Consider the following 14,597-nt stretch of genomic DNA (forward strand, 5'->3'; position numbering starts at 1 on the left):
TGTTGGAAACAGGATGCTGGGCTTGATGGACCCTTGGACTGACCCAGCATGGCAATTTCTTATGTTCTTATGTGCTATGTATGAGGTGCATGGAGCTGACATTTGCAGACCCGGATGGGTAAGGTCTGGCAGAAGTAGCCTTTGCCCTAATAAGGCTCGGGTAATGCGCAGTGATAAGGGTTTTAGGTTAACCTCATTGTAGGTTAACCTCATTGTAGGTCAAAAAGGGAAAATGGGAACCAGGGGCGTTCAAATGTCCTGGGAAGACCTTAACTGGCATCCAGCCTTCGGAGAATGGAGCAGCCAGAAGCCTGTATAGTCCCTGGACTTAGTCCTAGAAGTACATGAAAGGATGCATTTTTTCTACGCAGCCAAATAATTCTTCCCCAGAAGATCCATGAATCTTGGTTAAGAGAAGCAGACTACATAAAGAGAATAGTCAATGACAGGTGTCATGGCCGCTAGTGGCGCGAAGGTAGACCACACAGCAAAGCATAGAGTTCGGAGCCTCTGTGAGGACAGGTTGTGAAAGTTATTTCCTGTTGAAGAGGTCCAGGCTCTTGATGATTGCCTTCCACCAAAGGAGACTGAGAGGAAGACATGATGCACAAACATTACAAGGACAGACTCAGTCTGGCTTGCTGAAAAAGGCATAGAAACGAATGCTTCCTCACTCCCCCTCAGATTACTTTCTTTTGAGGTCAGGCCTCCTCAACTTGGAGGTGGACTCACTCAGGAGAGGATAAGTGATCACCCTTTATTTCAGATGTTGTAGGGTGCATCTGGGAGAAAGTGGTGGAAATTCACCGTGGTGGCTTAGAAAATTTTAAAGGAAAAAGAGCTCCCTGTTTCAATAGTGGTTTCTCATAAATTAAGAGATTTCATTACTGGGCTTTAGGAAACAGAAGGTCAAAGTCAGAAGCGGGAGCTCAGAGCCTTAGAGGTTCCCAAGGCTCTGAGGCGATAGTGAGAAGTCACAAGGAATACAAGAAAGGCACAGGAGCCCATGGAAGGCAAGGGGGCCTCTAATGAAACAATTGCACACCAGATTAAGTAAGCAATTGCAGGCACAGGTATATTGAAGGCAAAGCCAATGTCCCAAAGGCCTAAAGCATTCTTGGCATAGACCCAGGCACCATCCTGGGCATAGTATGAACTAATGGACCAAGCAGAAATCTGCAGGGCAGATACAGGGGCATTTCTGCATACATTTACAGAACATTTGAGGCTGAACCTTCAGGAGAAGGGCACAGTATTATCTTGGAAGTCCTGGAAGCAGGTCTAAATTACTCCCATCCAGGACAGGTACAGCTTTGGTACGTCCCACTTATACAAACTAGTCTAGCAGGAAGATCAGTTAGGTTCTTACTTGCTAACTGGCTTTCCTGTAGTCCTGCAGACCAGTCTATAGCCCCACACCCCAGGAAGACAACGGGGATTAAAAAAACAAAACTGTGTGCAGGTATATATATGTATGTAGGTATATAAGTTGACATACACAGAAAAATGAGTGAAGGAATATTGTTTGTTTCTAATATCTTTCTTTGAGTTCCAGGTGATCCTTATGCTCAGAAAATGAATGGAGAGAAAGTTGTTGGCCAATTATTGCTCCTGTTCTAGTAGCTAGAGTGATGGTATCACATTTTTTGGTTATGATGGGGTTTTGGAAACCAAAACTAACAATTGTATTTGGATGTTTTTAACTTTGGCACAGGGTACTGAGGCAGCACCGGATGCTTATATGGAGAAGGGGAATCAATGATGAGCTTTTAGTCTCTGCCTACATCTGCTGGCCGGAGGATAATCCCACTTGTACAGACTGGACTGTCAGGGCTACAGGAAAGCCAATTAGCAGGTAAGAGCTTAAACCATCACAGGCCCCAAGCCTGTAAACATGCACAACATAATACACTAATGCACATATACAACTGGAAAACACACACAATTGCCTTTGCTTTGCAATAGGGGCTCCCCACTTCTTGGCACCTCATAATCGGTATAAGACATCGCTCAGAATTATGAAAGACAGCAAGACCAATCGGTGTAGGTAGGGTTATTTCAGATCTTTCTGTGGTTAGGTGCTTAGCACCTGCTCAGATTTGTTTACGATTCATCTTAATTATCAATAAACTGAGAAGCACGTGGTGTCAGGCTGTTCGGGGATAATTATATTATGGGAAACAGCCAGAGAATTTCATGAGAAACCAAGCCATTACACCAGGCTGTGCTACGTAAATTTGCACATGTACTTGCTGAAGGAACGTGAGTATTGTTGTTTTACGAGCATCAAGTTGAGCATTTGTGTGGTGGTACTGCCTACTAATGCGATTTATTTTTTCCAGTGTTATACCCGTGTAATGGTTACTGTCTTTACTAAATAAAATACAAAAGTTACATCATATATTGCACATCTGAGTGTAGTCTCATTCTTCCCATCTTTATCTATTGGTAAGCCTGCCTTAAAATCATTCTGGTTCACAACAGCAGTCCCTCAGCATAGTCCTCATCTAAACACCAGGTTCTTTATTACTTCTTCCATGCCCACTTGCAATTACTGCATTCACTTACCACCATGGGGGTAGAACATATGCAGTAAAGCTCTAAAAAGCTATTGGTACGTGACCATTCATTCAACGAAGGATCTATGAGAGATGAATGCAAATTGGCTCACTTCCTGGAGCTCACCTTTGTCACCTACACATCTTAAAAGTACAAGCTGGGATATAATCTTCTGAAGCCTCTATAAAAGTACAATATGCCAATGCCGAGATACAGGGGGGTAGCCAAATCAGTGAACTGAAGTACTGCCATGGTCGATAGGAAACAGGAAAACAGAACCTCAGAATCTAATTATATGAGATGCCAAAATACAAGAGGTTAAACATTTTACATGTTTAAATACAATGGGCTAATCAGCACAAGATAATACCAGTACCAATTTAATTTTTAACACACCTTCCCACTGAGGCACTCAAGGTGTAGTGCAGCAAAACTAAATTAGTTTTGAGAATAAGCATTATAAAACACAAGATACAATATTCAAATTACTAAAATACCAAATATAATCACAATTCAAATACCAAACTAAACACACCCTAGAACTTAATAGCTTTTAATCTTGTTATTCACCACCTGTACTGTGTACCGATAGAACTGTATAAACATAGGAGACAAAGAAAACAATCACTTTTGTGTGCCATTTTATAGCGAGAATATATATTTCTGAAGTGCTAACTGTAAACTATGCTAACAAAATCTATAGAAGAAAAGTTCTATATAAAATCAAGTTTGGAGAAGAGAATAATCCAAATCAACATTTTCTTCTATTTCATGTTGACAGCCATTGACATTCGGATTTTCTAACATCCGAGTACAATTTGGTCAGTAATATTCCTCAGCTTCACAGTCACAGGGATATTCTGGAGGGAATTTTTTTTAACCATTTTAAAACACTTAGACCACAAGTAGGAAAGGGATAAGAAACATCACATTCCATCATAGACAAAAGCATCTTGGTGCATTAGTGTAGGGGTTTCAAACTCCAGCCCTGGAGGGCTACATACAGCTCGGATATTCAGAAAAAACAACACAGGCAAAAGATCCTATTTTGAAATTGTTACAGTATGCAAAGTGTTGATTAATGTTCATTGGAAATCTCAGAACACAGGCCTATTGACTGCTCTCAAGCAGCAGGAGCTAGTAATCCCTGTATTACTCACGTCTCACATACAAAAGGACACCAGCAGTAAAATCCAGTGCACATTAACAATCTTTTTCAGTTTATTCTTTAAAAAAAAATTTAATTTTCCAGTTGTACAAGTAAAAAGTTAAAAATGTATTTCTGTACAATAGACCTTAAAACAGTTCTGCTAACATTTAAAGAAGCATGCTTCTAAAATTCATGAATGTTATTGACAAATACTAAATATTTCACTAACAGAAGTATTCATGGTCTGCAAGTTACAAAATTGCAGACATGGGTTATAGAAAATACAGGTTAATAAGAACGTTTCAAAATATTTCCAATACTGTATTTTTTCTCCGCAAAAACATGGGAGATGCCATTAACTTCTCCATTAGGTTTTGCAGCTGTTGCATTCTCCTCAGGGAAAAAAGTTTTTAATTCAGAGGTTTATATTCAAAATGGCAGATCCCGTGCAAGCTGCAGATAAATATTTTGGGGCCATAGATGCATTTGCACAGCCATCAAGACAAGCAGTTTGTGCCTCAACTATAAATATTTCTTTAGCCTGCTTTTGATATGGGGACCACAATGTGTGTTATTTAATCAAAATACTTGTGCATACGAGACCTCATACATTTAGTGCTGTTCATGTATCTGAGAAAATAATGACTGTTTAAAAACAGATAAGAGCTAAAAAACGTTTCAATTCTGTAGAATTATTCATTAGTTAGAAGTCAAAGATGATGTTCAGACCGTTTCATCTACACACCCAAATATATTATGCATCAGTATAGAAAAGCAGAATGTACCATCACATTGTGAACATATTTCATGTTACATCAGGTTCCCTTAATTAGTATTATATACTAAATATAACTCCATGCTTATGTACAATTAAGTTAATTTTTCCAATAAGGGTTAATCTTTCCTTGAGCAAGTTACCAACATATTCACAGTATAGCACATCACAAAAGACCCAGATCTGGCTGATGTCTCGCTGCATTGTAGCATTGCATGTTGGAAGCTCTTGATGTTTAATCATTCTGTTCAGTTTTATCCAGGTATCCTCCAAACTTTGGTTGCAGTTAGAGGAGTCAATTGTCCACCTTGATCTGTAGGAAGAATGCAGGTTTCGTCTTTCCAAACTTTTCTGCAGTTCTTTGGTCAAAGGAATAATTCTATCCTTGATGCTGCAGTGAGGAGCTGAAACACTCCAAGATCTTTGGAATTTTGCTTTTCTGCTCACAGGCTGCTCTTCCAAAAGGCCACAAGTACCTTCCAAGGGCATGCTCTGTGCCCGAAGAAAACCTGGCCTTTTCGTCAAGCTTGGCTCAAATTCAAGAAGGCCAACAGTACAGTCATAAGTTGGAGGCATCAAAGAAAGTTTGAAACCAGGTGAATGTTCAATATCTGCTACTTCGTCACTTGAAATAATAGGTGGCAATATTTTTGGTGTGAGGGGAAGTTTGCATTGATCATTTGGAAACCAGGGTGTAAACTCTGGCAAATGCCGAGTTGGAAATTCCTTAAGTAATTCCTTTACAAGTTTCTGGAATGTGTTTGGGTCATTTTGGTTCGGTCGATAATGCAACACAACTTCCACACTCATATTGCAGTAATCCAGTTCTTAATTTAAAAAAATATATAAAATCGATGTCTTGATCAGGCTCCACAGAATTACGGTGTCATATGTCATCATGTCCATATGAATCCTCTCTTTCCATGTGCTGCACTGATCAGAAGCAAACAGGACCTAGAGCAAAAGTTTTCAAAGGATAAGATGCACTAACTAGTTCTACCACATTACCCTATATATGATGCTAGTTGCTGCTAGCATTAAATAAGCCATTCATACTACAGGGTAAACCTGCAGAAACAGAGTTATAATCAGGGTTCACTATCCTAGCAAATAATATTGGTGACGTACATAGCAGAGCACTATATGTGTAATAAGATATGATACAATTAATAAGTAAAACACTATATTATATTACAAAAAAAACAAATCAAGATTCTTTGTAGCAGGACTGGAAAAATCCTTGGATCTTGGTGCCTAAAATTCAGAAAAGCAAAAATAAAAACAAAGGAAAATGTAAAAAAAAAAAAAAGATTTAAAAAGAGATAAAACACACAAAAAAAAAAAAGGAAAACATTTTTCCTGCCTCCAAAAAATCTTTCACAGGTGTCTGTTTTCTATATATACGACCACCACTACTTGTCACTTACAAACGAGCATATTTTTCCCTCAAGTTCCTATGTAATATCATTAATAAAGATGCTAAAAGAACTAATCCTAGCCCTAACATCTGGGGTCCCCACACCCTTTACCTTAATCAGAAGTGACTCCGTTGCACCACTGTAAGTTCTGTTGCCCAACCAGTTCCTCATCCAGTTAACAGTTTTCTCTCCTACTCCAATACTGCTCAGTTTCCTTACCAGTCTTCTATGCAGAACAGAATCAAAAGCCTTACTGAAATCAAGGCTGGCAATATCAATATCCACTCCACCTCCTTGATCCACCACTTTTGCTACCTCATTAAAGAAATGTAATCAGGTTTGTCAGACATCTTCCCTTTGTGAAATTGTTTTGTCTAGGGTCCTATAATCACTGGTTTCAAAGTGCTGCTCTACATAAGAACATAAATACCATGATGGGTCAGATCAAGGTCCGTCGAGCCCAGCATCCTGTCTCTGACAGTAGCCAGTCTGGGTCACAAATAACCAGCAGATCCCCAATAGTTAATCTGTTTTGAGTATCTTACTTCCAGGATAAGCACTGGTTTTCTCAAGTCTACCTGGGCTGATAACCATTTATGGACTTTTCCTTTTTGAAGTCCACTATGTTACTTACCTTGACAATATCATCCTCAACAGATTCCATAGCAGGACTGTGAGCAGAGTGAAAAAATAGTTCCTACGATTTGTTTTAAATCTGCTGATGGCTAGTTTCATGAAGTATCCCCTAGTCCTAGTGTTGTTTGAAAGGATAAATAACCGTTTCCTATTTACCTGGTCTCCCCCACTCAAAATAATTACCTCGAAAAATAAGGAGTCCTGTATTTCCACTGATGTCCCCTGTTTTTGTTGTTGCAATAAAACACTGATAAGATTTATGGGTAAAATGCAATAAAAACTGGTAACCAAAGTCTCTGGTCATCTGCAAAATTTGGTTACCTCACTCATTGTTCCTTTCTTCAGATTATTTATGAATATGCTAAATAGCACAGGTCCCAATATAGATCCCTGTTGCACTCCACTAATGACCCTTCTCCATTCCTAAAACTGACCTTTTAGCCCTATCCTCTATTTAGTGTCTTATTTAGTTACTAATTCACAATGAGATGCTGCCTCTGATTCTATGACCTCCCAATTTCCTGAAGAGTCTCTTATGAGGGACTTTATGTTCTTACGTTCTTATCAAATGGCTTCTGAAAAGTCCAATGCACTATATCAACAAGCTCACCTTCATCTGAATGTTTATTTAGATCTTAAAAAAAAATATCTAGTAAGCTGATAAGGCAAAAACCATGTTGACTCACCTCCACTGAACCATGTCTATGTGGTCAGTAATTTTGTTTTCAAGAACAGTTTCTACCATTTTGCCCAGCAGAGAATTACATTCCCTGGATCTCCCCAGAACCCTTTTTAAAAACTGGCATCACATTGGCTACCCCTTTCTTCTAGTAATGTTTCCACAGCTTTGCCCACTACTGATGTTAGCCTGCAGACTCCTTACCCCCATGTTTGTGAAGCAGGACAATTTTCTCACTTCCAGTCATTCAAAACCTCCCCTACCATCCAAAGACAAGATGAACAGAGCTCTGAGAGATGCAGTCAGGATCTTCTTAAAGCCCTTTCAGTATCCTGGGCTGTATTTCATCTGGTCTGGTGGTCTTATCTACTCTCATCTGTCAAACTACTTCAAGCTACAGTCTGCCCTGACAATGGGTTTATAATCATTTCATGAGATGCCACATTTCTTGCCTTAGGATATGCTGCCTAGGAAAAAAAAATGTTTTCTGGCATTTTTCACTGTTATTGAGGAGGAGGAGGGAGCCCAGTGAGTACAATAATGAGCCAATAAACCATCCCCATCCCATTTACCATCTCCCACCCAACCCAAGTTCTTTCTCTGTTAGATAGCCCTCAATTAATTTGGCAAAACATTCAAAATCACTAAAATCAAGGTTAATTGTATGACTAGCAACAAGACTAAAATTAGTCAAACTAACAAGAGTCACCTAGTTATCAATTTAAAAACCTTAGGATTTTTAAGAAACAAATACTTGAATATCCATTAAACTGAGAGATATAAGAAATTGCCATGCTGGGTCAGACCAAGGGTCCATCAAGCCCAGCATCCTGTTTCCAACAAAGGCCAAACCAGGCCACAAGAACCTGGCAATTACCCAAACACTAAGAAGATCCCATGCTACTGATGCAATTAATAGCAGTGTCTATTCCCTAAGTAAACTTGATTAATAGCAGTGAAATTCTTCTAAGTGAAAAAGAGCAAATTCTGGAGATGATAGTATCTGAATCTTAAGGTGGCCAAATAGGTAGATAAAGCAACAGCAAAACCCAGAAAGATGCTTGGCAACATAGGGAGAAGAATGATCAGCAGAAAAACAGAGGTGATCTTGCCCCTGTCTAAATCCCTGGTAAGATTTCATTTGGAATACTGTGTGCAATTCTGGAGACCTCACCTTCAAAAGGATATAAACAGACCAGAAGGGGCTACTAAAATGGTCAGTGGTCTGCATTCTAAAGAATATTGTGTGTGTGGGGGGGGGGGGGGGGGGCAGGGGATACACAAACATCTAAACATGTACACCCTAGAGGAAAGGTGAGATATTATCTCAAACATGTTCATGCACAGGAGATGAGCTTCTCATCAGAAAGGAGGCTCTAAAACGAGTGATCAAATGTTGAGGTTAAAATGGGGTAAACTCCAAAGCAATCTTAGAAAATATTCAGAGAGGGTGGTGGATGTATGGAATGGCCTCCCAGTGAAGGTGGTGGAGACAAAATCAGTATCTGAATTCAAGTAAGCATGGGATAAATACAGGGGTTCTCTAAGAAAGTGATGGGGATTGTAAAGCTAAATTAATTGTGCAGGTGGGCAGACTAGATGGGCCATACAGTCTTTTTCTGCAGTCCTATTTCTATGTTTCATTTTGGGTCAGATCAATAGTCCATTGAATTTAGCATCATATCTCCAACGGCGGGCAGTCCATGTCATTTGGAAGTACCTGGCAGATGCCAAATAAAGTCCAATCTTTATTGCAGTATCCATATTGCTGTATCCTAGAAGCATGAAGTGAAGCCAGCCAAGTCTATCTGCCTGATAATTGTTTATAGAGCTGTCTTCCAGAACCTTATCCAAACCTTTTTTAAAATCAGCTGTACTAGTCTTGACCACATTTTCTGGTAAGAAATTCCAAAGCTTCATTGTAGCTGACTAAAAAAATGTTTTTTTCACAAATTTGTTTTAAATCTGCTACTAGTTAGTTTTATAGTGTGACCCCCCCCCCTCCGAATCCTAATACTATTTAAAATAATAAATAACCATTCCCTACTTACTTGTATCGCACCACACATACTTCTTTTATAAACCTTTATCACATCCCCTCTCAGTATCTCTCCTCCAAGCTGAAAAGCCCAAACCTTTTAGCCTTTTGTTCATAAGTGAACAGATCCATCCCTGTAAGCCTTTTTGTGGCCCTTCTCTGCATGTCCACTCAACACCAGCATAATTGGACATAAACCTGATTGTGCCCAAGATACACAGATTAAAAAGAGCCACTGAAATTTAAGAAGCTTTAAACAATAGATACGAAACAAATTTGAGAAAAATCTCTATTACTGACTTAACTTGGATTACCGGGTAGTAACAAATATAAAATTGCATCCTACTTTTAGATGTGCCAACTTCAAATCTACATTTCTGATGCAACGAAAGCCTGAACGCAGTCCAGCGTAGGCCAGAACCCGAGAGTTACCTTTTAATGCCAGTAAGTGCTCTTGCTTAGGCTGATTCACGTCCATCTTGCACCAGCCCGATCTCTGACTACGGACACCGCGAAGTCCAAACTAGCTGAAGCGCGAAACGGCCGCCTAGCTTGGGAAAGAGGAGAAACAAGGTGCCACGTGACACACAGAGCACGTCACGGCCCGTCAGCCATCTTAGTTATGGAGTTTCAGAGAAGAGAAGCTGTAAAGGTGGTTAGCGGTTTGTAGAGGGAAGGACTGGTGATCAGATTGTAAATTTCCATATACTGTAACGGTCTCCTACTCGTAATTACAGTGTAATACCTTTTAATAAGTTAGCGTCAGAATAATGCAAAAACGTTGCTGTATGTTGATTTTCCATCCCGCTTAGGTCCCTTCTTCAAATGTTTTCTCAGTTACAACTAAGTTGGTGTAAATAATTGAAATATTAGCAGATTCTGAATATGGAAAAAATATTTTTATAGACTGTAATGTACCTTTCATCTTTAATTTCTTGTGGCACTCTCTTTACAGCTTTTTTTGTATGGTTAGGTAGATGTAGAGGTTTTAAGCAACGCCTTTGTATAAGAGAACTTATGTACAGGGCCAGGGAGAGGAAAAGAGTGAAAAAGGAATAATGTGGCAAGGGAGGATAAATTGGGATTTAAGGTTCACTAGTTTTGGTTGGTTAGTGAAAATCTAGGCCACTTGCTGCTCAAGGCACCAACAGAGAGTGAGTAGTCATTTAGAAGGAGAACGGCAGTACAAAAGAGAAGGACTGCCCCCCCCCTCCCCCTTTTGCAGATGTTGTGTGGCTCCCTCTCTATTCCTGGATTGCATAGTGGATCCCCATCACCATCATTTCCTGAACAACCATCTCCCTCTTCCCACCCAATAACCCTTCTGAACCTCACAGCTTCCTCTCCCTAGTCCTTTGTAGACCTTACTACTCCTCCTCATTTAATTCCTCACCCCCCATGATGGATCTTTATTCACCATATATACCATCCTTGCCTCATAGAAACATGATGGCAGAAAAAGATCAAATGGCCCATCTGTCCAATTAATTTAGCATTATAATTCCCATCGCTTCCTTAGAGATCCCCTGTATTTATTCCATGCTTTCTTGAATTCATCCACCACCCTCTCTGTAAAGAAATATTTTCTAAGATTACTTCTAAGTCTACCCCCTTTCAGCCTCATTCTAGAGACCTCCTTTCTGTTGAAAGAAGTTCATCTCCTGTGCATGGAAACCTTTAAGATATTTGAATGTCTCTAATTATATCTGTATTTGCAAGCTCTCTGGGGATAAGGAAATACTTACAGTACCTGAATGTAATCCACTTTGAAGTGCTGAAAAGTAGAAGGAGCTCCACTGGCTGCCGATCTCGTCCCGCATCAAATACAAAACCCTATCTATCATCCATAACTGTTGCACAACCACAATCACTCCGGGCTTGAGGAGCCCTTTCGCTTCCACTCCTCCGGTCGTCCCACAAGAAACTCCCTCGCAGGCACCCTCCACCACCCCCCCCTCAAAAGTGCCCACCTCTCCTCCACTAGAGAGAGAGCCCTTTCTATTGCAGGCCCCTCCCTCTGGAACTTGATGCCAGTTGAACTTCGGCTAGAACCCTGTTTTCGAAAATTTAAATCTGGGATCAAAACATGGCTCTTCAAAATGGCCTACCCAGAATTGGATTTTACATAGCCCCCACCCCCTCCTCCAATCCAACCCCAAAGACAAGGCCATTCAGTGTAATTTGTGCCCCTTCCTTTTCTATTCCCCTTATTTCCACAGGGTGTATATCTCTGCCTATTTCACATAGAATGTATACCTTCCTTTATGCATAAGAGTGTGTTCACAGTGTATAAGAATATCCCTCACAATGTACATAGAATATATACCCTTCTCCATGTATAAGAGTATGTTTTCAATGTATAGGAATTCTCTCACAATGTACAAGAATCATTTCACACAGTGTTTAGTTCTTTTATTCCATATAGACCCTAACTTCACATAGTGTATTCATCTTGCTGAATTTTAAGAGCATGCCACCTATTGTTTAAGAATATTTTGCATAAGGTAATAGAACTCAGCACTCAATGTATAAAAATTCTTCTATCTGATTGTCTACCATGTATAAAGTTGAGCTTTTTTATTCCTTTTAGTGCCTTCCCCTCAAAGCACAGTTGACCATGTTATTGTAACTCAACGGTGGCTCCCTCTCAGTCACTTGTTCCTTTCTTTTCTCTACCTTCTATTCCTCCCTTTCCTCTCCTCTTCTTTCCATCTGCTCCCTCTTCCCCCTCCCCTGGTTTTATGTAATTTTCCTCCTTTTGTTACATTGTAAACCGACATGATGTCCCCACGAATGTCGGTATATCAAAAGCCAAATAAATAAATAAATAGAATAAAAATAAATGTTAGACAGTGAGGGATAGGAGCGAGCCAATATGTGTTATTTATTTATTTATTTATTTATTTATTTATTTAAAAGTGTTTGTATACCATCTTTACAAACAGTGTTTAATCAAAAATGTTTACATAACTAAATAAAAAACAAATGTAAATAAAGATTTAAATTTAAAAGAACATAAAGATTATCAAATTATAAAAGCTCAAAATTACAAAAATATATAATAAAAAAATATATAAGTGTTCATTGGCCTTGCTTTCAGTGTGGAAATCAAGATTGACCATGTTGAGGCGGGTCAATAAATATATATTAACTAAATGCTATCGTTAGGCCCAAGACAAGCTGCAACATCTTCCTCATCTGGGAGCACTGGGGTCTGCTGGCAGGAGGAGAAAGGAATGCTGAGTACCAGGGTAGATGGAGTGGAAGGATTGCTGAGGACTGTAGTGGCTGGGCTGGAGAAGAGGGAAGTAATGCTGAAGTCTGATGAAAGGGGGGGGGGGGGGAGGTGCAGGGAAGGCAGCAATGAAGTCTGGGGTGAGGAGCTGTGTTTTAGGAATGGGGGCCAAGAAGGAAACATAGGAGCTGGAATGCACTGTGAGCTAGGGAGAGAGAACTCTATTGTTACTGCTACTAGTCATATGCAGCACTGTACAGACAACTCGGTGAACAGTCCTATAGAGGAGATGGCTCTTTAGGGCTGCATTTAGGCCAGCAGGATGTAGTTACGCTGGCCTAAAGACAGCCCAGGAATAAGGGACAATAGGCAGCTGTGGACACTAATTGGAAACTGAGAACAGAGGCCCCTAAAATCAATAATGTCTGCTAATCCTAGTTATACTTGAGCCCCTTTGGTTGGCCCATTGACCCAGTAGTAAGTGTTGTGTGCTTCTGTGCAAGAGATCTGAGCCAGGGCTGGGGTTACTGCAGAGACAGCATTCACAGTCCCTGGGGGAGGACATCTCAGTCATTGCTCAATAGTGACACCTAAGAGGCCAAATTTAAGGTCCGTGCTGAGTTCTAGAGAAAGCTGCAGTTTGTGGTCCCTGGCTGAGGATAATCACTGTGATGGAAGGGCTGAGTTGGAAAGGGGGTATAAAAATAATAAGAAAAAAAAGAGTGAGTAATTGTGAATGAAGCCCAGTAGAGATTTGTTTCCAATTGAGCTGGAAGCGTAAAGGAGCAGGAAGAAACTGCTGGGAAAATTTAAAAGAAAAAAAAAATTGCACATAATCCCTTTTCATTGAAGCGAATGTGTACATTACCTGATGAATCTTCACTCAGAAAGGGCTAGCCTCCAATTCCCCCCTCATCTACCTACATGTCCTGCACCACAACCTGTTCTGCTCCTATCCTCTAACCAAAATCCACTAGGGATGTGCAGGGGTAAAAAAGTTTCATTTCTCAGTTTGTTATTGGGAGGTTTTCCCCCACGAATTTCGATTTGTTTAATGTTTGATTAGTTTCTTTTGTTTAAAAAAAAATGAATCAAACATAAAAAACAAAAATGAACAAAAACATGAAGAGGGGCCTCCCAACTCCACCACCCATCCCTCCCACCCGGAAAAATGCTGGGGCCAGAATCTCCCCCTGGCACTCACTTATCTGATCCAGTGGAGATCCACTGGTGAGGACTAGGCCCAGGCTGCGGTAGATCGCAGCAACCTTGGCCTAAGATCAACACATGGCCGAACCTTGGAGGCCTGGTCCCAATGCTGTGATGTAAGCTGAACGCCAGGGCCTTGGCCTAAGCCAAAGCCCAGGCCTGATATTGGGGCGCACTCCAGAGACTGAGTCCCGATGCCTAGGCTTTGGCTCAGACCCAGGCCCAATGTGGAGGCTTGGACCTCGACCTTGGCCAGAGCCCGGACTCAGGCCTGGAACTGGGTCCTGATGCCCGGGCCCATGCCCATGCCCATACCCAATGCTGCGACTCAGCTTGGAGGCATCATTAGAAGACAAAAAGAAAACCTAAGAGGAGGAACTAGGAGGCCTGACCCTAGTTGAGGCCCAGGCATTGGGTCCCAGCCTCCAGGCTAGGTCCCAGTATTGGGTCGGAGCCCTGGCCTAGGCCCATGCATCGGGTGTGGGCTAAGGCTCAGGTGTCCAGACCCTGCATCTGGACCGGGTCCCAGCCTAGGCCAAGGCCCATCATCTGGACCCTTGCTTTGGGCCTCAGCCTGTGCCCTAGGTGAGGCCTAGGCTGAGGTTCCGGCAGCCGCTGCTTTGGGCCTGGGTGAGGCCTTGGCCTCGGGTCTAGACCTGACTGAAAGTTTTAAATGAATAAGATTAATTTTGTAGCCCCCCCCCCCCAAATGAAATGAATTGCCCCTTATTTGTCGCATTTTGCAAATTTGTTTAAAATAAATGCACATCTCTAAACTCCACTCTTCCTTCCCTCTCTCCTCTTCCTGTGTTTGCTTTTCCCTTCCTCCCTCCCCTTTGAAGTAATCCAATAGCTTGAAAATGGAATATGGTGCTCTAATGTCCTCACGCAATGCTTT

At 41.0% G+C, this 14,597-nt stretch overlaps 2 protein-coding genes across 8 annotated transcripts in view; one reads left to right on the top strand and one right to left on the bottom strand.

Moving 5' to 3' along the window:
* The window catches only part of TRAPPC13 (trafficking protein particle complex 13), a 153,435-nt gene extending 142,270 nt beyond the window's left edge, over positions 1-11,165 (bottom strand). Inside the window, exon 1 of one of the 7 annotated variants that reach the window (XM_029576164.1) lies at positions 11,006-11,165. In XM_029576164.1, the coding sequence (XP_029432024.1) occupies positions 11,006-11,099 (94 nt within the window). In that variant the 5' untranslated portion in view covers positions 11,100-11,165. The other 6 variants (XM_029576182.1, XM_029576157.1, XM_029576173.1 and 3 more) reach the window with 6 other exon arrangements.
* The window catches only part of TRIM23 (tripartite motif containing 23), a 94,242-nt gene continuing 89,502 nt past the window's right edge, over positions 9,858-14,597 (top strand). Inside the window, exon 1 of the mRNA XM_029576133.1 lies at positions 9,858-9,907. Within this exon, the coding sequence (XP_029431993.1) occupies positions 9,878-9,907 (30 nt within the window). The 5' untranslated portion in view covers positions 9,858-9,877. The remainder of the gene's footprint in view (positions 9,908-14,597) is intronic.

Source organism: Rhinatrema bivittatum, chromosome 1, assembly GCF_901001135.1.
Source record: "Rhinatrema bivittatum chromosome 1, aRhiBiv1.1, whole genome shotgun sequence".
NCBI lineage: Eukaryota > Metazoa > Chordata > Amphibia > Gymnophiona > Rhinatrematidae > Rhinatrema > Rhinatrema bivittatum.